Genomic DNA, 25,282 nt, shown 5'->3' with positions numbered 1-25,282 from the left:
GACTGGCAGATACTAATCTAAGCATAATATTTCAGGTTCCTAAAGAGCAGGCTTTTAGTAAGAAAGCACAGTGGTATTACTAGCCATTTCATTCACTTGCTCATTCCTTAATCCATTCTTTCTTTTATTTCTTCTTTCTGTCTTGCTTTCCTTTCTATCCTTACATTTCTTCCTTCTTTGGACAATCATTTAGGCTACTTTTTGTATTCCTATGCTTCACAATTCTGATGGTTAGATGCCAAAAAACAGTGATGTCTCAAAAAAGAGTGCCCTTGCTTTCTCCTATGCCACTATCCTCAACATTGACGTACAATCCCTTCTTAGGTACTAGATGATTACACACACACACACACACACACACACACACGCTTTAAAATAATCGAATTTGTTCTGACCTTATTCACCTAAATAGTTGCAGATTAGTAACTGTGCCTTTTCTGTTATCATTAAGAGGACTTGGGTGCGGCAGGATGTCCACTGGCAATTAGACTGGAAGACTCAGAGAATCAGCTGAAAATCTCTTCACTGCTTGTCACTGAATAAGCCTATTAACTTTCTCCAACCTCCCTTTATTAATCCAACTCTTTGTGACCCACAGTATTTCAGAGAACTTATGGGGGATTAAATAAAACAAACTATGTAAAGCACACTATAAACTGTCAAAAGCTAAACAAATATAAACTATTGTTTTCATTATAGTTTTCGACAAAAGATTTTCCTTTGAGTTTGCTTAAGGACCAAGCTAATATGCACACTTATGCACTGGTTCTGCAGATACCAAATTTTTTTTTAAAGTATCTTCACAAGATAGTAAATTTTCTTTTTTAAATCCTCACACAAGGATATTTTTCTATTTATCTTCAGGTAGAGTGGGAGGGAGGAAGAGAGTGAGAGAGAGAGAGAGAGAGAGGGAGACTTGAGAGAGACACATCAATGGGTTGCCTCCCACATGACCCCAACCAGGGCTGGGATTCGAATTGCTACCAAAGTATGTGCCCTTGACAGGAATTGAACCCATCAACTCTTTGGTCCAAGGGCCAATGCTCTAACCACTGTGCAAAACTGGCCAGGGCTGAATAGTAACATTTTTAGATAGTAAAAGTACATTAGATTTCTCTCTATGTGTATCCTAAGAGCCCTATCTCTGAAAATTAAGATTTGGTTACCTCAGGGAAAAGGAAGAATAAAATGGAGATGAACATTTTATATATCTATTCTTCATCTGTCTATCTATTTTTATATCCAGATTATATAAATATGTGGAGAGATAGATTGTAGGTATAGATAGAAGATATATAGATGACAGACAGACAGACAGATAGACAGAACGACAGAAAGGGGGGAGGGGAGAGAGAGAGAGAGATTGAGGGAGAGAAAGCTTTTCTTGGCTTCACCTATTAAATCTCCCTTTTAAAACAAAACATAGAAGAAGAAAGAACATTGTAAGACAGAATATCCCTGGGTCTGGCAGTTCTGACTAAACACTCTGAGGATTTCTTCTATAACGAACCCAACTTTAATGCTGCTTCCACAGTATACCTTATGATGCAGTGTTTTCTGATGAATGTTAAGTGTTAAGTTGCTTGTTTTTCTTCACCAAACAAAGAGCCAAAAGCATTGACTGTGCTTTGCTTTCCTTAATGCCACTATTGTTCAGGGATTCACTCAGCAAGCTAGGGGACTAGCATGTGGATACTGAATACAAAGAGGCAGCAGGTTCCGCATGCAGCCTCCAAAAGATGAGGCTGTCCCTGCACCCTGCATGGGATGAAACGAAACTGTTTTGTCCAAAATTAAAAAGCCTGACCTGCAGGTCCTTCGAGGAGAAAAAGATTTCCAGTGAAGTGACATCTGGATTCTTTCCTTGCTTCTGCTACGACTGCTGTTTTTACCATCATGTTCTATATTCCCATTTCTTTGCTGTGATTGTCAAAAATCTAAGTTTGATTTTTGCACTAAATAGTTTGGGTAAAGAAAAAAAGCTTATGATTTCTCAAGTGGATGTATTTTAAAAGGGTTTAAAGGCCCCACCATTTCTTCCAGAAATTTTAATAAGCATATAGAAATAGCCAGCTGGCTAATCCTGGGAATATCCCTCCTCCCTGTTCATTTTATAGAAAGATCCTGTGGTCAGGAAATATAAAGCTTTCAACACATTGACCACAGCTAGGATTATAGGCTCATATGGTAGAGATCTTTCCCACTGCCTTTTTCTGGGTGTTGGCAATATCCAGCCGTCCTCTCATCATTGTTGAAGTCACCTTCACCCTTCCCTCACCGGGGAGAACCTCAAGATTGACTGCACTAATGAGGGAGTCTGGAATTGAGACATTACATGGAAATCCATCAGTGTGATTAAACTTAGCATGCACACTGTGTGTGCTTGGTACTTTCAAAGAGCCTGGCTATTAAATGGCTTCATATTTTTATACCTTTTGGCACCCTTATAAAAGGACTTAAGGAAACAGAATTTTTCCTCCACTGCTACAGATGGACTAAGGCAAATCTATGCTAAGAAGCTATAAAATAATTTGAAACGTCTCAGGGTCATTGATAAATCCAGTCAGTAGCTCTGTAGAATATGTTTAAATATATAAAATCATATACATTAATAAGGCTATATGTGTATGTAAAAGCAGATATACGGTGAAAAAGCTATTAAGTTACAAATAAAGTAAAACCTCATTAATTCAGACACACTTAAATCAGAATTTCTGATCTAACAAAGGTCTGGCTGAGCAGAAATTTGCCTGTACCATATCAATGGTGTAAAGACTTGCTGAACAAATTTCTTGTATAAATAAAGATTAGAGGGAAAGTACATAAACTGTTTAAGAGAATATACTGTTTTTAGTATCCTCAAGCATTTAGGAGCACCCATTTACATACAAATAATTGAGAGTATAATTATAAAACAACCTTAAGTATTAATCAAAGTTAGCACTCTATGAACTCCTAAAAAGAATCTTTCATTACTTCAGGTCTACTTGTATATATGCCCCCTACTGGGGATCAAGCCCAAAACTCAGGCATGTGCCCTGATGGGAATCAAACCAAGACCTTTTGGTGCATGGGACAACACTCAGCCAACTGAGCCACACCAGTCAGGGATAAAGTTGCATCCTTTAAAAATATTGTATAGTTCAAATTTCTCACAAATGAATATATATCTTTGTTCAGATGATATAAATTAGTTAGCTCTAAAATATATTTTGTTATTTATACAGTAATATGCTAGATTGCTTGGTTTTGCATTTCAAGTACTGTGACACAATTTACTATTTCTTTATATCTATGGTATGCATGGATACATACTTACATTTGGGGTTTTTTGTTTGTTTTAAATGTATCCTGAATACACTTTTTCTTTTTTAATTTTTTTTCTTTATTGATTTAGAGAGAGAGAAAAGAGAAAGGGAGAAAGAGATAGAAACATCAACTGGCCACCTCCTGCATGCCCTCCACTGGGGTTTTGGCCCACAACCTGGGCATGTGTCCTGACCAGGAATTGAACCAGTGACCTTTTGGTGCATGGGTCAGAGCTCAACCACTGAGCCACACAGGCAGAATGGCAGTATGGAAGGGAAGAAAGAGCATAGAACTTAATCTGCTCTGCCACTTTCCTGCAAGGCGAGCTTGGGTCTCAACCAAAGCCTAGGTTTCCTACCTGTAAAATCAAGAGAAGTGCTTTATTCTTCATCTTATATCTCAAAATAGTTGCAATGGTCAAATTAAATGATGATCCCTAAATAAATAAAAGTACTTCATAAAATGAAATGCAAATAGTTTATAATTATTTTATCTATATAGACACCTTTGACTTAGAAGGAAATGTTCATGAGGCATATTAAAACATCCAGATATAGATGTCAAATTCTTTATTACTTGAAGAATATACTATGTCCTAACTCAGAGTGAAATGATAGTAAAAGAAATGGAAGCAATTTGTAAACACCTACTTGTTCTATTTATCATCTAGAGTCCTGTGTTAGGGATTAAAAGCATAAGGTATTTTAGCAATTTGTAGAAACTTTTTAGATTTAAAAAATCTGAGTCACTGTTTGCCTCAGTGGGATTTAAATAAAATTGTCACAAATGTACAAGGTTTAGGAAACACAAGGAGGTCAATCCAAAGGGCAAATAAAACAGTATGCCCAAACCAGGAGCCCTTGCAGCCTGGCTCATCTGTCCTAATGAAGCCAGAACATAAGAAGCACTCAACAATTATGTTGTAGTAAGATGCCTCTTGGCCAGCTATCAGCTAACCTTTCACAGATTCACAAATGCAGGATCAACATATTTGTCATCAAGGATAAAAGCCTATAAATTTCATAAGGTAAAAAACCAGGTCTGTCTTGTTTCTGATGTGGCACCAGATTCTACAACTTAGTAACTGCTCAGTAAGGACCTTTTGAATGAATGAGCAACTACTATATGCTACATATTATGTAAGCTGACTAAGACATGGTCTTTATCACTTAACATTTATAATATGAGGTGGCCAGAGAGAGACTTATAATCAGAGGATAAGTGACATATTATCAAAAAAGTGCTCTGAGAACATAAAATATAGATTTGTACATTACAATCACCTGGGGTTCCTCGGAAGCAATACTGGTATCTCTGATCAAATAAACCAGAGGATGGCTTGGACATCAGTATTTTTTTAAACTCCCTCTAGGTGATTTTAATGTGCAGCCAGGGTTGAGACTCATGGCAAGAGAAATTAAAAAGAGTAATTATAACAGGAGTAAAGGAGTTAGGAAATAAGTTTTCCCAGATGAGGTGATATTTGTACTAAGCCTGTTTATCCCTACAATCCACTGAGCCCAGAAAAAATGCTGAGATTTCTTCCCCTTCACAATTTCCAACAGAGTGTCTCTTCTCCGGGGACTATGAGGACCAGTTCCTCCCACACACTGTTCTTCCAGACTCTTTGAAGTTCTAAGACCCAAGGACTTAAAGGGGCCTCAGAGAATCTTAGGAGTCCTAAATCACTTCATTGGAGAGTAAGATTCAATATCTCAGTGTGAAGTAAGGCACACCATATTAGGAATGCAAATGATGGAGTTCTTAAGCTGACTCTCCAATACCAACTAAGTTGGATGAACAATGTTCATCCCATTCTTATAATTAATGCCAAAAATTATAATTCCAAAAAATATTCCTTGTAATGGATCTGCTTTTAAAAATACTGTATGTACTTCAATGTCCTATGGGATCAGAATATTTTAAGGCTTCTTCTTAAAACTATGGAAAGATAGCCCTGGCCAGTTTGGCTCAGCGGCTGAGCGTCGGCCTGCAGACCAGAGAGTCCCGGGTTTGGTTCCCGCTAGGGGCACGTACCACACACACACACACACAAACTATAAAAAGATATGCAGGAAAAAAAATGACATTGATATCTAGAATAGAAACCAAAGCTCTAAGCTCCTTTGTAGAGGAACGTGCGCCCTAGAACTAAAGTTCTAAGTGCAGTTCTATCAGGAGTTATGGGCATAAGGTTGGACAAGCAATTCTCTAAACATCTGTAAAATAAGGTGGTCAGGTTGATGATTTTCAAAGAGCCTTTTCCAGCCTGGCCAGTGTGTCTCAGTGGCTGAGCACCGAACCATGCACCAAGAGGTCACCAGTTCGATTCCCAGTCAGGGCACATGCCCAGGTTGTGGGCCCAATCCCCAGTGGGGGCATGATGGAGGTGGTCAGTCAATGTTCTCTCTCATCCATGCTTCTCTCTCTCTAAAAATCAATAAAGAAAAAAATAATAATAAAAGAGCTTTTTCCATATTAACATTCTGTCCTATTTTAAATTCAATATATTGACAACAATTTCCAAATGCATTCAAAGCAGGCAAGAGAATATCCTCAGGTAAGAATAAGCCAAATCTCTCCCTAATGCTTTCAACCTTTGTTTACAGTTTCCAACATTAAAAACCATTTGCAGTTTGGTCTCACCACCACCACCTTTGGTTAGGGCTTTAATGTGCCATTCTGAGTGCCTTAGCATCAAAGCAGTTCAATCCTGACCAACTTCTAAAGAATCCTGGGAGATTTTTTACATATACATTATATACTTACATTTATACTATATATACATACCACTTTTTATGAGCATGAGCAGCCCATGTGGACTTTACTGGTCCCTAGAAACTTCTCCCTACACAGCTATAGGAAAAGCCACAGCTCAAATGCTCTAGGTCTCTGTGTAAAGAAGGCTGTGCGTGGATAAAATGAAGGGCTGCTAGGTAGAAGGCAACATACAAAAGGTGGTTATCATTACTGTTATAGGTCTCATCATACTTATTCAAGGGCTATAAATCAATGAATAAAAAGGACACATGAATAGAATGACAAGACAGGTCAGTCCTAAAGACAGTTATACCTTCAGGCCTACCATCAATGGACCCAACAAGTGTATTTAATTCAACTGTGCACTTACAGACCCAACAGAGCCTGAAAGAATTCATGACCACTATTGCCTGTGTAAACTCAAAAAAGGTGCTTCTGAGGAAGCATAAACTCCCTCCTCTCTCTCTCATATGACTGAGATTGTAGACATTACCTATAGGTTCCGTAAACCTTTACTATATGCCCTTTGTGGCCAGGTGCTTAGGGACCCAAAAACTTGTCCAAGAAACCAGTTGGACAGAAAAGGAATTTAACATGCATTTAATCAGCATCATGAATTATATTATTAAACCAACCCAGGGTATGAATGATGACAGGTCCAAAGAGAATTAAAAGCACCAAATCTTCCTCATAGCTGAGAAGGGCCACAAAGGACCTAACTGATTGTAAGGTTAGAAATTACATTTTCAAGTTCCCATCTGGAGGCATGTTTGTTTCTCGCTGTGTAAGTTTGCTCCCGAGTTCTTCAATGGTCTGTTTTGAAAGGGTGAGACTGACTGAACAAATGCCTCTGTCTTAGGACTTAAAAAAAAAAAAAAATCACTGAAAACAATGTAGGATATAAATGTCTGTGCCCACAGCCAAGATAAAAAATGCAAAGTCTGGGCCACCTTGCCTTTAATTTTCTAACTGCTGTTTTGTAAGGCTGTGTCATGCTTCTCAGTTCAAACACGCTTTGGCTCTTTATTATTCATGGACCTTTTTCTCAGTCAGTGGTGTTGAATAATAAAACAGCCCAGGATCAAATGGGCCAATTCTCCACGCCTGACACCAACTGCTACTGTTCGCTGGGCTCTGCCAAGCGTTGCCTCTGATAATGAGTGGGATTTGGTTAAACAGTAAATTAATGAATAATGAAATATCCAGGTTGATCAGTTAGAGAGCACGCTTGCTTTGCCCTGGGCTAAACGCTTGGGGCAGAAATTACTCTCAAACGGCACTTGCCTGGCTGCTGGTCTGGATAACTATTTTACAGCCTATTGCTTGACAGAATGCTGGGGAGGAGGGAAGCAGTGGGGGAGAGGAAAAGAAGAAGGACAGAGTTATTAACAGGAAAAAAAGAGAGAAAGAATAACCTAGTTATCACCTTGTATGACTCTAAACTGGATATGTAAGAACAAAGTCACAAATATGATCTAGAGCAGTCAGGATTCCAAAATTCCCAACACATGTTTAACATCAAGAAGAAATGATGAATGAAAACAGTCTTCTGTCTGTGCCTATACACATATGTGATTAAATGTAGAAAAAGTCAACTGCAAACTCATGTTTCTGTATCAATGTTAGAATGATGACATGCAGGGAAGACATCTAGTGTCCAGTAGACTGGGAAACTCTACCCTCATTTTAAAGTTTCATTTTACTGGTTCTTAGACACACCCCCTTCCACAAATTTGAGAATATTAGATATAGGATGGGTTTTCCAAATCATCACTGCAAGTGAGATTCCAAGAGACAGATATACAGTTACAGACAGACATAGTTAGAGTTTCACTTTTCAACTCTAACATCACCCAAGAGTTTTAAATTATGTAGTTTCATACATGCATAGGCTGACTCATTCAAGACCAGATGTATGTCCTCTATAAGAAACAAGCTTTGGATCATAAAAAATCCACAGCACAATGCCATTAGGACAACATGTGCTAAGAAAACATGTTATTTCACTCTTGATGTTTGTTTTAGACATATGTTTCTCTAATTGGTTATCTCTGCAATATCTTCTTTCAGAACTTGAACCCTTTCAAATGGCATCAAGATTGATGGATTTCCCAATTTTGCACACTGGAAACTGAAACACTTTTCAATAAATTGATTAACATGTGGTGGGTATCTGTGTTTTGGCAAGTTGGGTTTGGCTTGATTTTAGTTTGTTCTTAGGTGGAAGAGAGAGAAGAGCCTTCACAAAAGTTAGGGTAGAATGAGAACTATTCAGACACCTAATTTAACTGTCCTCACAGCTGGAAGTAAATGCAACAAGGCAGGAGTGAGGTAGACATTATCTTCTTTTCCTGGTATACACCTGGCAAATGACAGGATTAGGGGAAAATGCCCACAATCTAATAAGGAAAGGAGCAACATGAATTACCTGGTAGCTCTGGTGCCCACCATTGCCACCCTAGATTCCTCGGGGCCTGCAAAGCAGGGAGGCCTATTGGCTGTTGTTCCCTCAATTTCACTGTGCAAAAAACAGTACCATAGACAAAGTTTTCACTTCTCAACACTGGCACCCAAACCTCTCTCCTCCAAGAAAAAATAAAAAGCTCTAATTGTTTTTATTACTTTCAGACACTGGCCACCGAACACAGATGTTCACTATTGAGAATTAAAGGAAGGGGAAAAGGTCAGAGGAACCCAGATCAGCTTGATCCTCCTTTAGATTACTTAGTCCCATTGTCTTGAATGGCCCTGATCTTTGAAGAAGAAAAGAATATTTAGATTGAACATAAAAGTGAATGAATCACTCAGTGGGCCCATTTTGTTAGTAGGGCTCCTGTCTTTACCACCTCCCCTCCTAAAATATAGTAAAAGGGGAAGTGTGTGAAATCACCCACAAAAAGAGTGAACTATGCTTCTGCCTCAAATCTCCGACGTTTTCTTATCTTTGGAAATCTCTGGCCAAAAAAATTCTATCTTAAAGCAAGAGCCCTAATACCCAAGAAATGGAAAAAAATCTTTTTTTCTATCCTTAACATATGGAACCCTCATGACAAAGAACATTCACGAATAAATATTGTTTTGTTGTGATTATTGGTTTGGTGCAGGTATTGGGGAGTTCCCATATTATGATATTGTGTTTGTGTGTCTGTGTAAACTATTCCAACCAAAAAACAGTCTCTCACCCAGTTTACTAGCAGAATCGTTTGTCTAGGAGTATAACATATACACAAAATTCATCCTGGTCCAACATTAATACCTTGATCTAGAAGCAGTGCTGGCACATTTTTGGGGGGAAGAGGGTTGCTGGAAGGGGTGGGGGAGGCTAGCTAATGGAGCATTGAGGTTTGGTTTTATGCTTGTTTTCTTTAAACTGACTGGGATTTTCCCAACCATGTAGTACAACCCCTTCCCGCCCCTTTCCAAACCTAGAACGTCGATGGTTTAGCAGTAAAACCCACTGCTGTGTATAAAGTATGTAAAATCCTTTTTCCTTGGAAACTCGGAATACACTCACACTCACTTTGCCAGCTTGAACAGCCACTGGCTCTTCCTGTGATGGGATGTTTCCCAGCTGCCCACCTCTTATTACACACCCGGAAGCAGAGTTCTCCCGCTTAGGACTCAAGGGTTCACCTGGCTGGATCTAGAACTCTTTGGGTTGGCCTGATCCTCCACCTCAGTCTGTGCAGTATACACGTTTAATGTGAGTCGTAGTTTCCACTCTGGAAAGACTTGCATGCCCAGTGCGAGTCAAGCTCTCCTTCCCACATCTCTGTATCCCTCTGCTCATGTGCCAGCTCCTTTTCTCTAGCCATTTGATAAATGTGCAAGTCAGAACATTTTCCTGTTACACAGGGCAGACTCTGACCTCCCCAAAATATCCTACGCACATATGCCCTGACCATGCTCTCCTCCCAGTTAAGTGCGGTGGCTAATGACATCTGACAGCCACATCCTTGAAATGTTTACTAATATCTCCGAGAGCAGGCACGTCCAGAACGTTAACTGGTGATCGAGTCACAGATGACTGCCAGAACCGCCCTCCTTGCGGCCTGGGCAGGTCACGCTTTGCTAAGTCCATTGGCTATTATACTGCTTTAAAATTTTTTAAAGAACATTTTTATGCAGAGGCCTCTCCCGGCAGCAGGTGTGACCCCTATTTGGGTTTGGACGCCTCTCACCTGAGTTACAGCTCCAGAAGGCTGCAGCCCTTTGAAGAGAAGAGAGAATGGGGGGCGGAGGGGTGGGGCAGGATGAGCAGGAACCAATAGGTTTCGAACAAGTAGGCAAAAAGTCGCGGCCTGACCTTGCTAGCTTCTGACCAGTGTGGAACGTGCTGAACTTGTGTGACAAAACTGCACCCTCCTTCTGAGCATAAACAGCTTGCCCACGCAGCAGTCGTTTGCAAACTCCGTGCCTTGACCGGGGAGCGCGCAGCAGAAACCCAGCCGGGAGGGCAGGCCGAGCCCTGGGCATCGCGGAGGCTTAAATCACGCCCCGGGGCGCCGCGGCGCGTGCGTGCGCGCGCGTCCGTGCGTGCGCGCTGGTTGAACCCTGCCAGCAACCCGAGAGCGTGCCTAAACGCCGGCAGCGGAGCCCGGTGCATGCGCTCGGCGCAGGCTGGGGTGGCGCACGCGTGGTCCGTGAGCTCGCGGACACTGCCCGGGTGTGAGTGTCACCGCGCTCCAGACCAGTCTCCTCGTTGCTGTCGGTAGCTGCAAACACGGGGGAAAGGCCATGGGAGTGCTCCAGTCTGTGACCTGGGGGCGGGGCACGGAGGGACCCACGCCGAGAAAGTGGCTCGGAGAGAGGTTTGACTGGCCTCATCCTAAGGAAGCCTGGAGGTTATTTATGAGGTCTGATTTAAAAATACTGGCTGCCAGGGAAGTGAAAAAGGAGCTCACCCCGAGCAATGAGGGAAGTATAGTTGCAAGAAAGCTGTTTATGACGATATAAATCAAAGAGGAGCTTGTGATGGGAAATATGGAGAGCGTGAGTTTGGGCTAGAAACAAGGAAACAAAGTCAAGAAGGAAAAATGAGTTTTCCTCCTCTGCCCCCTCCTATCCCTGCGCAATTCCTTCCTTCCCCAAGAGCCCAGGATTCCAGCGGGGAAGTTGGGGAGGGCTGGGCGCTCCCGTCGCTGGTCGGGTCCGCCCGGGTCTTCCCTAAGTTAAATGAGGCTCGTTAGAGGGAGAGGGAATAGATGTAAATAAACAACTTGGAAGATTTATGGGAAGGAGTTCAATTTTATAGGACTGTATTTATGGAGCCAGCGCTGGCTCACTTATAAATAGATTAATGGGAAGCTAAAATTAATGGACTTGTGAGCTGCAAGTTTAATTTCTGAGGCTTCAACATGACAGACAACCTCCCTCGAAGTACCAGCGCGGAAGGCACTTATGTCGGGGCGTTGAGAGCACCCTCAAGAAGGGGCACGTCCCATCAGGCCAGCATTTCTCTGGTGGCTCTAAGCTCAGGCTGCCCAGGATCCCTAGGAAAAGACCCTACGAGGCTGTTACTTGCAAATGAAGAAAAAGAATGTGGCCTCATAAAAAAATAATCGGGTCTTCCTCCTAGCATTATTTTTAATCAGGGCCCTTAAGCCGCTAATACCGGCGGGCGGGCTTCTGGAGCACTGTAAACCGCTCACCCCGGCCGGCTGCCTCCAGGCGGGCAGGGGCAACAGCTACACCTCCTCCAAGGTCACCTAGGGTCCCCCTGCCGGGCCTGTGGTCAGGGTCCTTGGCCTAGCTGTTCCAGCTGTGGCTCTTTCCTCACTCCCTCCGCAGCCCAGTAACAAAGGGGCTGAGGAGCTGCGACAGGCGGCCCAGGGCCATTTTGTAAGCAAAGATGGTTTCAGGCTTTCCTACCCCTTCCTTCCCTTCCCAGTTTTTCCTTCCAGGTTCTTCCTCCAGTTCTTTTTTTCTCACATTCAGGCCTCTCAGGACCTGGGGTTTTACCTAGTAAAGGTGATTGTCTCAGATCCTCTCCTTGTCCAATGATGATGGGAAGGGGGTCTATAATTTACCTGTGGGATAATAGATGACAGGTCTGTTTCTCCAGAGCAAGAGCTAACCCTTCTGTAGAAGAATCTGCCATAGGATATGGAGATTACTCACCACCCCTTTTGTGTAATCCCAGTGGTAACCAAACCCTCCCTCTCCAAAAAAACAAATGAAAAGGAAACTCAATATAATACAGTTGAGTGAGAGACAAAGGCTTATACCTGTTTTCTTTCTAGATAAATGGATTGCATGCATTCTTAATCACACTTCCTTTGGTGTTTCTTTTCTTCCTTCTACTTCCCTTCCTTTGAGTCAATCATTTATAGTTCTAGCGATGATATCCTCCCCCCCTTAATTAATAAGGAAGCCATGAAGTGGGAAATCTCACATAAAGGAGATTACATTGTCCCTTCTCTCTTTTCCTATAGGGCAGTCCAACTGGGAAAGATTACCTGAAAAACAGAAAATTGTTATAGGAGGCATATTATTAAGTAACTGAGCACCAACTATGTTAAGTACTTTTGCAAGCTGGGTTTATCAAGATTTAGCTTTGCTAATTATCCTCAAATGTATATACATATTGCTGTTTCTGCTTTTTATAATTAAACTAAGCAATGATGACGTTGGAAATGACCTTAGGTCTTTATAGATAAAGACCTTGAGTTACAAAAAGGAACAGTGACTCGTCCAAACTCTGTAACATCTTGGACGACTTTATTTTCCTAGCCTCAGGGAAGACGCCCAAACCTTGGGATGAAATACAGATTGAGATGTTTGATCACTGCAGCCCATTAGGACTGGGCTGCAGCCCATTAACCCAAATGAGAAAAGCACTGGCTTCTCTAAGCAGCCTCGGAGCCGCAGGTAAGAACCAACCCCCTGAAACAGCTAAGCCTTTCCTCCTCTGGGTCAAGGGTGCTTTTCCTCATTTGGTTATGGAGGGCCTTGCACTGCTGATGAGGTCAGGGTTGGGTTCAGTCCTGAAGCGAGCCATTTACCTCCTCCAGATCCCAAGGTTTGGGGAGCAGCAGCCCATACCTGGCCCTGTGGGCATCTCTCAGGAACCATCTCGTTTGAGGAACACTGTGCCAGAACACTAGACTACTTGCAGTAGGGAGGGGAGCATCATCTTTGACTTGCACCCAGAACCCTTTAAATTTAGTTACATGTCCCAGTAACTACATACTTAGTGGGATGTAAATTTGATGCCTCATTCTTTAAAAAGGCAAAATAAAGCAAGAGATACCATTAACATGAGCTTTTATTGCAAATCTGGTTAGAAATGGGAGAGAAGAGTGTCAATTTGGAATTAAAAAAAAAATTAAAAACACCTCCTAGTGAAAACAAAAGTGTCCATTATTCTGAGAAGCAAAATTTATTGTATTTATGATGTAACAAAAACATTGACTATGTTTTGGTGAGGGGGGACAAAAAGAAAAAAACCTCTTGGCTATAGTTTCTTTTTTCTGTTTGTAGAATTAAACAATATCCATATTCAAGAAACTGAAGATGAAAACACAACGATCCTTTTATTTATGTAAATCAGATCAACACTGGACAATAAACCAATTTCTACCCATTACCATAACAGCTTGTCTATAAAGAACAGAAAAATTCAGATAGGATTCTATCTAGGGTCAAGCGGGGTTTTTTTTTTTTTTTAACCACCCATTCACAGAGGTATAGATTCACAGATAAATAACCCCAAACTACTTGCTCGCCATATTTACACATTCCCATTAAATTAAGCATAAATAAATATATACAAACTTAACATGGATACCCTCCAGAGTTCTTCTGAAGAGTCAATAGATTGATATTTCTTGATTGTGTGGCAGAAACAATGTTAGTGAATTAGAGACCAACTCAACAGAGGAGTCAATATTGGCATTTAAAGAATAGTTTTTGTTCCACTTTTAAATGAAAATAAAACAAATTTTGATATTTAACTTCTTTCTTTTTTTTTTCCCCCAGATAACTTAACATACATCAGCATAGGAGGGAAAACACTGTTTGGGCTTTTGAGGCAACATCAGATGATTTAAGGTTATATCCTTTCCATAAAATTTATTACGCATACAGGATATCAGATGTGATGACAAATTCTCTATAAACACTGTAAGTAGGAATGAGTTGCCCTTCTAAGTAAGGCTTTGTACCAGAGGAACAGTGTAGTGTGTAGATAAGTTCGGGGTTTCTGGGTTTCTATTTGACCAAAGTTTTCTTAGAATATGAAATAATTGCTTGAGAGAAAGTAGTTTCCTTGGCCAAAGAAAATAAAACAGCATGGTCTTTTAAAAGCCTCTTCGGTTCTTTATGTGGGGGTGGAGAACGCTAAGGATGTGGAGCCAGAGAGAAGGAAAGAAAAGGCAAGATAAATGGGGCGAGGCAGGGGTGGGGTACCTTTCCAATTTGGGGGAGAAGTTCAAGATCACTTTGAGATGGCATCCTACCCAGAACTGCTATATTGGTGGAGGGCTCCCCTGAGACTCACAATTTTATAGAAAGAGGCAGTGGTGGTCAGAGAATGGTCAGGAGACCTTAAGAACCTCCAAAGGAACTTACAAATTGGAAAGTGTGAGGGCAATACTGCTTCAGCCTGACTCCTCCTTTCTGTCTGTAGCCATTTTGGTTCGCCACCGAGCACTTGAGAGGGGCAGGGGGCCTGATAAATTGTCCAAAGAGCGTAGGGTGAGGGGAGAGCTGCAACTCACCTGTTTGGTTTGAAAACAAAGCTCAAGAAGGCTTGCTTTAACTGTTTCCCTTGATTTAAAAGGCAAACTCTTGCGTTAATCCTACTGTTTATTGATTTATGGGCCCAAGGAAACCAAATCTTTTAATAACTCAATTATCAGATAAACATAGAGAGCCTAGCTAAGGAAAGAAATGGGGTGGGAGTCGTACTAGAAAGCTGAAGTGAGGGAGGGTGAGGGGGCACGAGCTCTCTCCACAGGGGGTAGGGGGCGGAGGAGACGCACACCCAGCTCTACTTTGTGGGGTGTGAGAGGAACGTAGGAATGAGGGTGAAGGACCAGGGAAGCCTGTGTAGCCAAGTAAGATCATATTCCATCCCGTCACCCGCCGTTAGGAGCCTGAGGATGGAGTTTTCGTCCTAGCAAAGGCGGGGAAAACTTCCGGTTCCCTGGACATTTCTAGGCCACTTGCCCTCTGGGGACAGGCGCCCCGAGTGGCCGCTGGTAGCAAAGGGCCTAGGCAGCACTGAGACCCCTCCCCGCCTGCAGCCCTCGGACACCTCCCCATTACCTACTGGAGAATGGGGCTATCTCGGTCGCCTTAGCCCTTAAGATGAGACCGAGAGCGGGAAGGGCCCACGCGGCCCGCGGCCCCTCCAGCAGCTGATTCTATGTCCTCAACACGACTGGGCGCGAGTGGCCCACACGCTCTCAGGACCTGCACAGTAAGAGCAAGGCGCTTCCATCGCGTCTCTCGCACGTCACACGCGTGGGGCGCGTTGCCCTGCAAGGAAAGGAGACGGTGGTTTTCAGTGTGGTTTTTCCCGGCCTTTTCGCAATCAGAATACATCTAATGCAAGCGGCCAGGCCCTCAGACATAGGCTCAGCTTCTGAGCTGGGGAGGCATGGAGTGTCTACACTCTCCGTAAGGTCTGGTTCCAGGCCTTGGTACTCCTTCAACTCTTCTAGGGCAGAGCCCCTCCAAGGAGCTGGCAGTAGAGGGGCTGAGATGGGACCCTAACCTTTGCTTGGGCCCTCCTGCTGACCTGAAACCAGCTCCCTAACTCCCTCCCCCACACAGATGTCAGCGCAAAGCTCTCAGCAGGTTCCTAAACCCAGCCCTTCAACCTCCCAAGGCCAAGACCCACCCTGGGCAGGCGTCAGAACTGAGAGGCCCAGAGGATCCTAACTGTAAATTCTGTGGAACAGATATCTGGATCTTTATCTTCAAGGGATGTTGCAAAAGTCATAACGTCTACTTTGTATCAAAAGGTGCCTGTATGGATACTAAATTTAGAGACCTATCTCACCCACCCACCCCGCGGGGAATTTCCCACTGCTTTTAGGAGGGTGGGGACAATGGGTTCCAGATCTTATTTCCTGATAGCGCTCAGATGAAGCCCGAGAAAGGAGCGGGGCTGCCAGAAGTGAGAGATAGTAAATGCAAGAAACTTTATCCACTAGGAATAGTCCCAGTGTATCCAGACGGTGAAATTCAAAGCTGAAATACATCTCCTTTCACTTTGCATTATTTTACCATCATATGCCAAAACAAGTGCACGTCTGGGAGAGGAAAAATGCCTCATTCATAAAGCATCTTGTAAGAAAGCAATTGTTGCTGAAACATGGGAGCTTGCACCACCCTCCTCCCCAGGAACATTTCCAAAGCTGCTGCTTTGCCTGCCAAAACAGCAACCGCCAAAGAGCCCAAGGAAATAGAACTCATTTTAAAGGCAGGACAACACTGTTAAAATATTGGGCTCCAAAAACCCCTACTCTTCTCCCCTACAATTCATTTTGCAGCTTAGCTGTCCCCCAGAATTTCGTGTTGAGGTATCTGTTAGCAACTAGACTCAAAGCTGCTTCAATCTCATATTGGCCACTTTCTAAATTATTCCCTTTGAGCTTCTTTAAAGAAGTGCACCTGCAGAATTCTGACACACAGGCTTTGATTAAAAAAGGGATCGGAATTTTTTTTTTCTCTGTACCTTATAGATTGTGTAGGAAGCCCCAGTCCTCTTTGAAGAAGCTCATAAACCATGCGGGCAAAGCTTTGGAAAACAGAAGAGAATGAAATGGTACATACCCCTCCGAAGGAATTACATACTAATCAATGTATTCATATTGTGTTTTTTTCTTTTTACTATTATTCTTAAAATTGGTAGGTGACACAAATATTATAACAAATGCAAGATTCTCTGTATGCCGATGCTGGCAAGCCTGGGAACTAGTAACATTTCTGAAAGGAACTGATGATGAGTCTGAATCAACTTATTGGTCCGGATTTTCCTCAGCCGCGGGAGCCTCTGCTCTGCCGCGGGCACCAGAAGCTGTCGCCACTGCCCACATGTCAGCGGGCCTCCAGCCCCACCCGCCCTCGCCCTCCCTAAGTAGGCAAACCCCAGGCTGGGGAGCTGTGCACAGGTGAGTTTGAAACACAAGGCGGGGTGGGGAGACTGAGAGGACCGAAACACCACGCAAAGGGCTAACCACACTCGTGTTCATCCCGGAAGATTCCGGTGACAGCTTGAGGAAGACAGGGCAATGTAGAAAAGGGTGGTGGGGAGAGGGCTGAGGTGAGGGGGAAGGGCAGGGACTTCCAGACAGTTTCCTAAAAAAATATTAAAAATTAAAAAGTTCGTGCGTTTCAACCAGCTGTCAAAGCACTGATACCAACAGTTTCTCCGATTTTCTTCCAATAAGTTAGCGTTTTCTCATGTTTAGTCTTATGTTTATTTTCCAAAGGGGGGGGAAAACATGGTTTTCTTTTATTATCAGTATTACTAAGCTCGAAAGAACCGAAGTGGAAAATCCGGACGGTTGTCTCCAAGTGTATCTTGAAATAGACACTGAGAACCGATATTGTTGCTCCGTTGTATGCCTCAGTTTTTAAGTTACTTAGCTTTTTTTGTTTTAATTTTGATTGTATGTGTATTCTACCTAATATAATTCTTCCAAAGCCAATCCAATATTTTAAAGCTAAAATTAAATTTTTTTTTCTGTTTTCCTTTTGTATTTAAAACATTTTTTTCCTTTTTTAATTTTTTCATTTCCTGTGTTTCTCCTCCTTGTCTCCAGTTTTACTACCTGGGCCTTCCCCAGACGTGTGCCTGTTAGTGGTGGTGTTGTTCAAGAACATCTTGTCCATGCCTTTGAGGGCCTCGGTGAGATAGTTCTGCAGGGCCGTGAGCGCAGCGCAAATGGCAGGGGCGCCGAAGCCGTGCGTGATGAGGCTGAAGTGCGTGAGACAGCTCTGGATCCCCGGCTCCAGGATGGGGCTGGGCCGGCTGTTCCCGATCGGCGTCCGGTCCTGTGCCAGCAGATCCGTAAATTCTTTACAAAGTTGCCTGCAAAGGGGTGAGAGAGATGGGGGGGAGGGGGAGAGAACCCTTAGTGTCGTTGTCATTGACATTAGAAAGGAGACGCTCACACAAGCCCAGAGGCGCCTGGTCACCGTAGAGCCGAAGAGCGAGGCTAATGTGAGCGATTCCGCTCTGTTTCCTTTCCCAGCGCTTGCCCTTCTAGAGCAGCTGGGACTGAAGGAAAGCGGGGGTGGGGAGAGTATGCACCCCTTGCATCCCAAAGCCTAGCCTTTTCCTCTTTTCCAGTCTTTTTTCCTTCATTCCAGGACCAAATAACTCTGCTTTGGGAAATCCGCCTGGCTTTAGCGATTGATTTGGAATATTCAGTAATTGTTAGCTCTAACCTGGCAATTCTTTAAAAAACCCTCTCCAACCTCTTCGCGATCAGGCTCAAAAAGCCCTGAAAGATTTAAGCCCCTGGGCCACAAGCCTGTCCTTCGCACAGAGGCAGATTGCTGGAGCCTTGCATGGCCCAGGGCAAGCAACTGTTTATTGCAGAAGAGAATGCTGATTTCGTTCAAAGCAAAAATCTGTTTACCTGCAGTATTGGGGAAGGGAGGTAATTTTCTGCCCCTTCATTTTTCCTTTCAAGTGTAGGTGACTGAAAATTTTTGTACAACAGAATTGTTGTCAATATAAAAGGATTCCTACATTGTTTAAATAAAACCTAAAGGTAGCTGGTTAAGACACTGGGGAGGGTAGACTTTTATTTGTTGAAGGTTTTTTTTTTTTTTCCTCAAGGCACCTACAATTTAGAGGAATCTGCCAGCCTTAGTAATCCTGTGTACCTAACTACAGATTGAGTTTACTTGAGAAAATCTTAATATAGGAGGTGGACAGGAGGGTTTTAGCCCAGAAGGTCCAAGAGCTTGGCTCTGGTGGCAGTCAGAGGCATGCCATCCCCAAGGCCACAGCTTTTTACCGACTGGCAGGCTCATTCCATCAGCCTGCCTCCACCATGTCTATGGGGGATGGTGAGAAATAAAAAACTACAGAATTCCAGCCCCAGGCCCCCTTGGGATGACCTGACACCTGGTAACACCTGACATGGCCAACAGGCAATTTGGGCAGGTGCCTAGAGACCAATGTGAGTGCCCCTTGGGCATCCTTTCCCAGGAGATTACCCCCACGAGGAGTATTGGGGAACCTAAGTGGAGAATACCTCCTCCCCAACCCTGATGTGCAGCACCTGAAAGGTATTTTTTGTTTTAAGGCTGGTGGCTAGAGAACGCAATCAGGCATCCTCTCTCTACCCTCTTCCTGGTGGTTTATCCATTCAAAATGCTCACAGACATCCTCACATCAAAGAAGAAACAGGTAACATTTCTGACCTAAATAGGACAGTTCTAAGCCAGAGGTATGTCGGAAACACCTGTGGGGTTCAAATGCACACATCCAGGCCTCCACCCCCACTGATTCCAATTTGGGGGGCTTGGGGCTAGGTCCACAGAACCATTTTGATAAAGTCCCAGACGATTGTGATTCTCACTCCAGGTTAAAAAGTGCTGACCTAAGCCGCAAGGCTTCAAGAGGGAAGCTGCTAGCATTCCTTAGGGACGTGAAAGTCCTTCATGGAACCCTGTTATCTAATTTGCACAGTTTGGTTTTACACCCCCCCCCCAAAGTACCTTTACTCTTTTATAAAGCACCAACTGGTGCCCTGCCACCAGACACAAGGGCAGGGGATAGGACAATTTACTGACAAAGATCTATTATATTGCTAATGTCACATCAGAGGAAAACCTTCTAAAAACAGGGTGGGTGCCAGGTTTTGATCATTGGAAGAGATGGTTAAGTCTTTCCTTAAGTTTGTACTCATTACCGAAGTGCCAAAAAGGAAATTCTGAACTGGGGAGAACAAATGCTTAAAGTCAAACGTTTTAAATCTTCAAAGCCCAAACCAGGGTCTGTAAGCAATTAAAGTTCTGGGACATTAATATTTTTTGACCCTGCGGAAAGGGGCAATCAAATTCCAATCACGTCTCAAAAACATCTGGACAAATTTGAGCAAATGATTTTTCAGCCTTCCATATATTTCTTTAAATTACACTGTCAACGGAACAAACCGCGTCCTGGAGCACTAAATAAATGAGCGCCGCTGTTTGGGTCTCGCCGGCTGGAGAAGCGCGCGGGCGCACGCAGCGCCGCCCACTGCAGGCCTGAGCTGGCCATAAAACACCAACAATATGACACGGAAGCCAAAGACAGGAGTAAATCAAATAAATAGAAAACCCACTGTAAAAGTTCAAATGAGCTCTAGACCTAAATTTAGCCAGAGATTTACTATTTTCCCCTCTGGAGTTGTAGTAAATTTTACGTCTGTGGAAGATGCCAAACAGCAACGTTGGAAAGAGAGTAATCAGAGCTGCGGGTAGAGATGGGCACACGTGGGTGACATATAGACATCCTGAGCGAGCACACGTGGCTGTGTGGGTGTGACAGGGAGAGGTGAAACCCAGGCAGAAATATGCACATAGGGATCTAGGGAAGAACTGGACCAAGGACCAACCTGGAACAGATCTGCCTGACATCTCCAGGGTTGGAGAAGACAACTCTAAAAAGCCATCCTACCCCAGAAACTTGGAAATAGAGGAGACAGTGACAGACCCACAGCCCACAATGAACTGGGGAGGTGGGGGCATCAGAGGAGGTGCAGCGAGCTGAGTAGGGAGGGCTTCCTAGCCAGCAATAGACAGGCTGCCAATCAATGCTACTTCTACCTCTGAGCACTCTCTTTGCCCAAAAAAAGGAGGTCTGCACTGCCCTCCCCTCCCCCTCCTCCCAAACCAGGTGAGTGGGCTGGGTAGAAGTCAGGCATTTGTGACACTCACTTGGTGGCCAGCAGCATATTTTTTCGGGAGTGCAGGTCACTGGGGTCCGTGTGCTGCCGGTTCAAATACTCAGAAACAGCTTTGGCAGGAAACTCTGTTTCGCAGATGTACCCAAAATCCCGAGCTAAATGAACAGCTTCTCCTGAAAAAGGCAGCAGCAGAGATAATAATCAGCACCCAGTCCCTCATCATCCCAGAGCAGGGCAGGCTCCCTGGTCAGTTCTTATTATTTACAGAAGAGAGGGGCAGTTGTGGGGCAAAAGCAAAGGTGTGACAGATGCCCGAAGCAAAAATGATTCTCTGGCTATAATTGAAGTTGATGGAACAAACTTTGCTCCTGCCTCTTTCTCCAGACTCTCCCTGATCATCCTTCCAGCCAAGTCCTAGTTATATATTCCCTGAATAGCTTCAGGTCTCCCACACTCCATGCTTTGTCTCAAGGAAAACGTGGGCTGATATGTTCAGGAATTTACAACTTTACAATTGCACCTAGACACGAGGCTGGATATTCAAGCCAGATACCACTCTTCTCGGTAGCATTACACCACTTTAAATAAATGTAAAAGTCATCCTATCTTTTGTGTTATTGTTTGTATCTTCCTATAGTTATATTAGGAGAAATCTCTTATTAATAACCAATATATACACACATAAGTCTATGTGTACAGATATTCACATATATTAAAGAACATGCGAAAAATGTACATGGAATGAGTATTTTTACCCTGCAATGAAATAGTTATTCTCCTTGTCTGTTTCCAGCTAAGTTAGGCTTCAGGTTTCTCCTCTTCAGAGATCCCTGTTATCATCCTCCTACTTAAGGACTTTATAGAAAACTTTGATATCTGAGAAATTCCTCGGCTTAGGTGGAAGCCCCCCTCAAATAAGGTATTATTACCCTTTAAAGCACAATCTTAGGGGTTTGAGGAAAGGTCCCAAACATGAAAAAGAAAGACGTTGAATTATCCCATAGCCACATTATTTTTAAGGACCATGTTTTATTTTTAACCATCATTATAATAATAACAACAAAAGACTTTAGACATGGTGCTTACGACGACTCATAAAACTGGAAACTGCCAACCACATATTGGAATTTCAGTCTCCTCCCTCCTCCATCCAAATGCCTGTCTTGGGCTGAAATTACCTTGATTGCTTTTCAAAATGAGGGACGTGATAATACCAATTCCCTGAAGGGCGAAAAGTAAAACCCTCAGGCTGAGAGTCAACTACTAATAAGTGTGGTCTGAATATTTGGTGACTGTTGCCCCTGGAGGATAACTTTGGGCCAGGCAACCCTGCCTTAAAGCTGGCAAAGTGTAATACCTATAAATGTGATGACTTGATGGTTGCTGCTTAAATATTCTAAGAACCCCCTCCTCCAAAACCAACTCCCCACAGGAGTCCCATAATATCACACCCATGAAAAGAGAAGAAAAATATACATGTTAGACTCTAGATAAAATTCTACAGCTTCCCCCATTAGGGCTATCTGGCTGTATTTCCTCTCCTTTCCCCATCCCACAAATTCACCAGCAGATCCTCTTTTTCTAGACTTCAGAAAATTTCTTTAGTATACATCATAAATATCCCCAACCTCAAAATGATAGGCAAATTATAACGTGTTTTTATAACTCTGTCTCTTTAACTCACAACTGATGAATCTACACTGAAGATCATACATGATTCCCCTCCCTGTTTCCTCAACTCCCACCCAATTTTCTCCTAGGCATCACTGGCCTTCCTGGGCTGTATTTCAATAACAAGACGTCCCTCCTAATCAATCAGCAGGAGATAGGGCCCTGGGAGTGACAGGAGTTTTTAAATAACTGTTAGGAATTATGAATGTAATAATAGTTTCATAACTAGACAATATGTTTTCTACTACTGATTCAGATGTAAAATCTGAAAAGGAGGAGTATAGAATGAACTGCTATTTATAGAGTTACTCTTGCAAGAGTTTAGAGGGTATTTCAGACACTGGGTCCTGCACCTGGTGGCAGAGGTGAACCCTGCACTGGCTTAGAGGCTGAACCTGAGTCCTCTTCAGAGCACCTTCATCCGCGTCTCTTGGCCTCTCTACAATTGCTTGCTCCCTCTAAGTAAAAAGACCTTTGAACTTCTCTCTCCAACAGTCGCTTGACATCCACTCATAAGGGCACAACAATTGCAATGATTTCCAGTTAATCATGAAATGTGTAAAATGTCAGCCTTCAGCCGACAGTTAAGCTCAGCCACTTGGTGAAATGGCCACACGTCTTGCTTACCTTCCACCAGGGAGGTGAGTAACGTGACATTTGCTGCTTTGCGCCTGCCCGCGGGTAAATTCAAACCGATTTTTTCTAGCCTTTCTCGCAAAGATCTCCCCCCATTTTTCGATTTGGCTCTGAAATTGCAAGAATTAACATTCTGATTAACCTCGGAGTGTTCCTGAAACAAAGTTTAGACTTAGCAATCTAAAGCCCAGTGGAGCTTGAAGAGGTTTTTAACTTGAGGTTAGCACATTTCCCTCCTCTCTTCCTTTTGGTTATTTGCTGATAGTTTGCTGAGGTTGGCTTAATTTCTACAATACAGAGCATAAAATATTGAGCATTTTCTTTTTTTATCTCGTGGGAAAAAATGATAGCAGATGGCAATGATTAGGGTGTAGGTTGTGAGTCTAGAGAAGGTAGAAGTTGCATATGCACACACACAGCTCTTTCCTTGTCACGGAGCCAGTTAGGTGAGCAGAAACTGGGTGAGCACAACCGTGCAGAAAAGGAGAAAACTGTGTGGTTCAGAGAGGAGAAGGCACTAGCTGAAACAGGTGGGCTTTGCCAGGAAGGGGTCAAGAGTCGCTATAAAATGGAGTTGGGTTAAAAGGGGAAGGAAGACTGAAACATGAAACTAATGGTGATGGTAATCATAACAACAGTAAAACTAACACTTTAGGGAGTTTAGTTATGTGTGATAAACACTTTATATTATCTCACTTAATCTCATAGCAAGTTTTATACACACACGCTCAAGGCCTGGGGGTGTTTGAAAGAAACTTCCACACTCTGGGGCTCCAAGAACTCCCTTGAAAACTGAACCAAAGTAGAGCACAGCTAGAGGATTCAAAGTGAGAAAAGCCGGTGGGTCAACACCCTCACTTCCTCCCAAGGCTCTCCTTGTCTGTGCTAAGGCCTGGGCAAAAATACAAGCCAAGAACCAGTTACTCTGACCTCTCTTGCTGTACTGTTTACACAGACACTTTTAGGAAAGAAAGGGACTTTCAACCCCTATACTAGGCTAACTGGGGAAGTTCATCTCCTACAATGTCACCTTCGTATCAGTGACATTACCAAAGGGTTCAGGTGTTGACAGGGACTTTTGGGGAGGTTGTAAATCTTAAGATAAAAGTCATCTTCTCCCCTATTTTTCACAGTCTATGGATTGATTGCCTTCCTCCAATATTAGGGAGCATCTTAATGGCCCCAAGGAATAACTGTTGATACTTCTCCAGTGGTGTTATTGCTATCATTGGGGGTAGTAGAACTTAAGAAAGGAGGTCAGAAGTCTACAACAGAGTTTGTCAAACTATGAAGCACCACCGTGCATGTGGGTTGTCACCAACTTAGCCGCCAACTGCCTTTTAATCAAAGTAGGTTGCTCGGAGTACACTGCAGGTAGGAAGAGGGTCACTCCGTGAAATTTCTGTTTTCGGTATGTGTGTGTAGGTCCCCGGTCTCGCTGGCTAGAATGCCTGGAGGCGCCCTGGGGGTAGGAGGGAGCGGGACGCCGGGCCAGGGCCGGGAAAGTGTGAGGTTCCCAGGGTCGCAGCACGGGGGGGAGGGGAGAGCAAGGCAGCGCGTGCGCGGCGCGGGCCTGCGGCGCGTGGGTCCGAGGGAGGCGACTGCGCGCGCGGCCCCGAGCACGTGGCAGCCGCGGCTCCCCGCACGCTGTGCGCGCTGGCCGCTCGGTTGCTAAGCAACCGCGTCCGGCTCCACGTCGGTTTCGGCGCGCGCGCTCTCCCCCTAACCCCATCCAAACCAGTGTGGGGCGTTTTACCTTCTGAGGACGCCGCCGAGGAGAGAGGCATTGAGGCATTCGGGGGGCGACAGCCGTCTCTGAACTTCCCCCACAGTTACTTTGTACTTTGAAGTGGAACTGAGCAGAGACAAACGGCCGGGCACTGAGCAAAACACCTCGCCCGTGTTGACGGACATGCCTCCCAGGAAGCCATCTTTATTCATCATCAGAGAAGTCACAGATTTGGGAGGAACCGGAACTAGAGGGAGAGAGAAAAATATGCCATAAAGGTGACCGGGTTTCGATCCTGGTGACCGGCTGATAGAAT

General features: G+C 43.7%; 1 protein-coding gene across 4 annotated transcripts in view; it reads right to left on the bottom strand.

Annotated features, from left to right (window-relative positions):
• Positions 1–13,523: 13,523 nt before the first annotated feature.
• TFAP2B (transcription factor AP-2 beta) overlaps positions 13,524–25,282 on the bottom strand; it is a 28,897-nt gene continuing 17,138 nt past the window's right edge. For 2 of the 4 annotated variants that reach the window (XM_036249211.1, XM_036249213.1), the window contains 6 exons: positions 24,994–25,213; positions 23,229–23,347; positions 20,962–21,103; positions 17,856–18,115; positions 16,757–16,819; positions 13,524–15,552 (listed from right to left, as the gene is read on the bottom strand). In XM_036249211.1, the coding sequence (XP_036105104.1) occupies positions 16,758–16,819; positions 17,856–18,115; positions 20,962–21,103; positions 23,229–23,347; positions 24,994–25,213 (803 nt within the window). In that variant the 3' untranslated portion in view covers positions 13,524–15,552; position 16,757. Of the gene's footprint in view, positions 15,553–16,756; positions 18,116–20,961; positions 21,104–23,228; positions 23,348–24,993; positions 25,214–25,282 lie in introns of those variants that run through there. The other 2 variants (XM_036249212.1, XM_036249214.1) reach the window with 1 other exon arrangement.

Source organism: Molossus molossus, unplaced genomic scaffold (genome assembly GCF_014108415.1).
Source record: "Molossus molossus isolate mMolMol1 unplaced genomic scaffold, mMolMol1.p scaffold_m16_p_8, whole genome shotgun sequence".
In the NCBI taxonomy this organism is placed as follows: Eukaryota; Metazoa; Chordata; class Mammalia; order Chiroptera; family Molossidae; genus Molossus; species Molossus molossus.
This window is presented reverse-complemented; position numbering and strand designations above follow the sequence as displayed.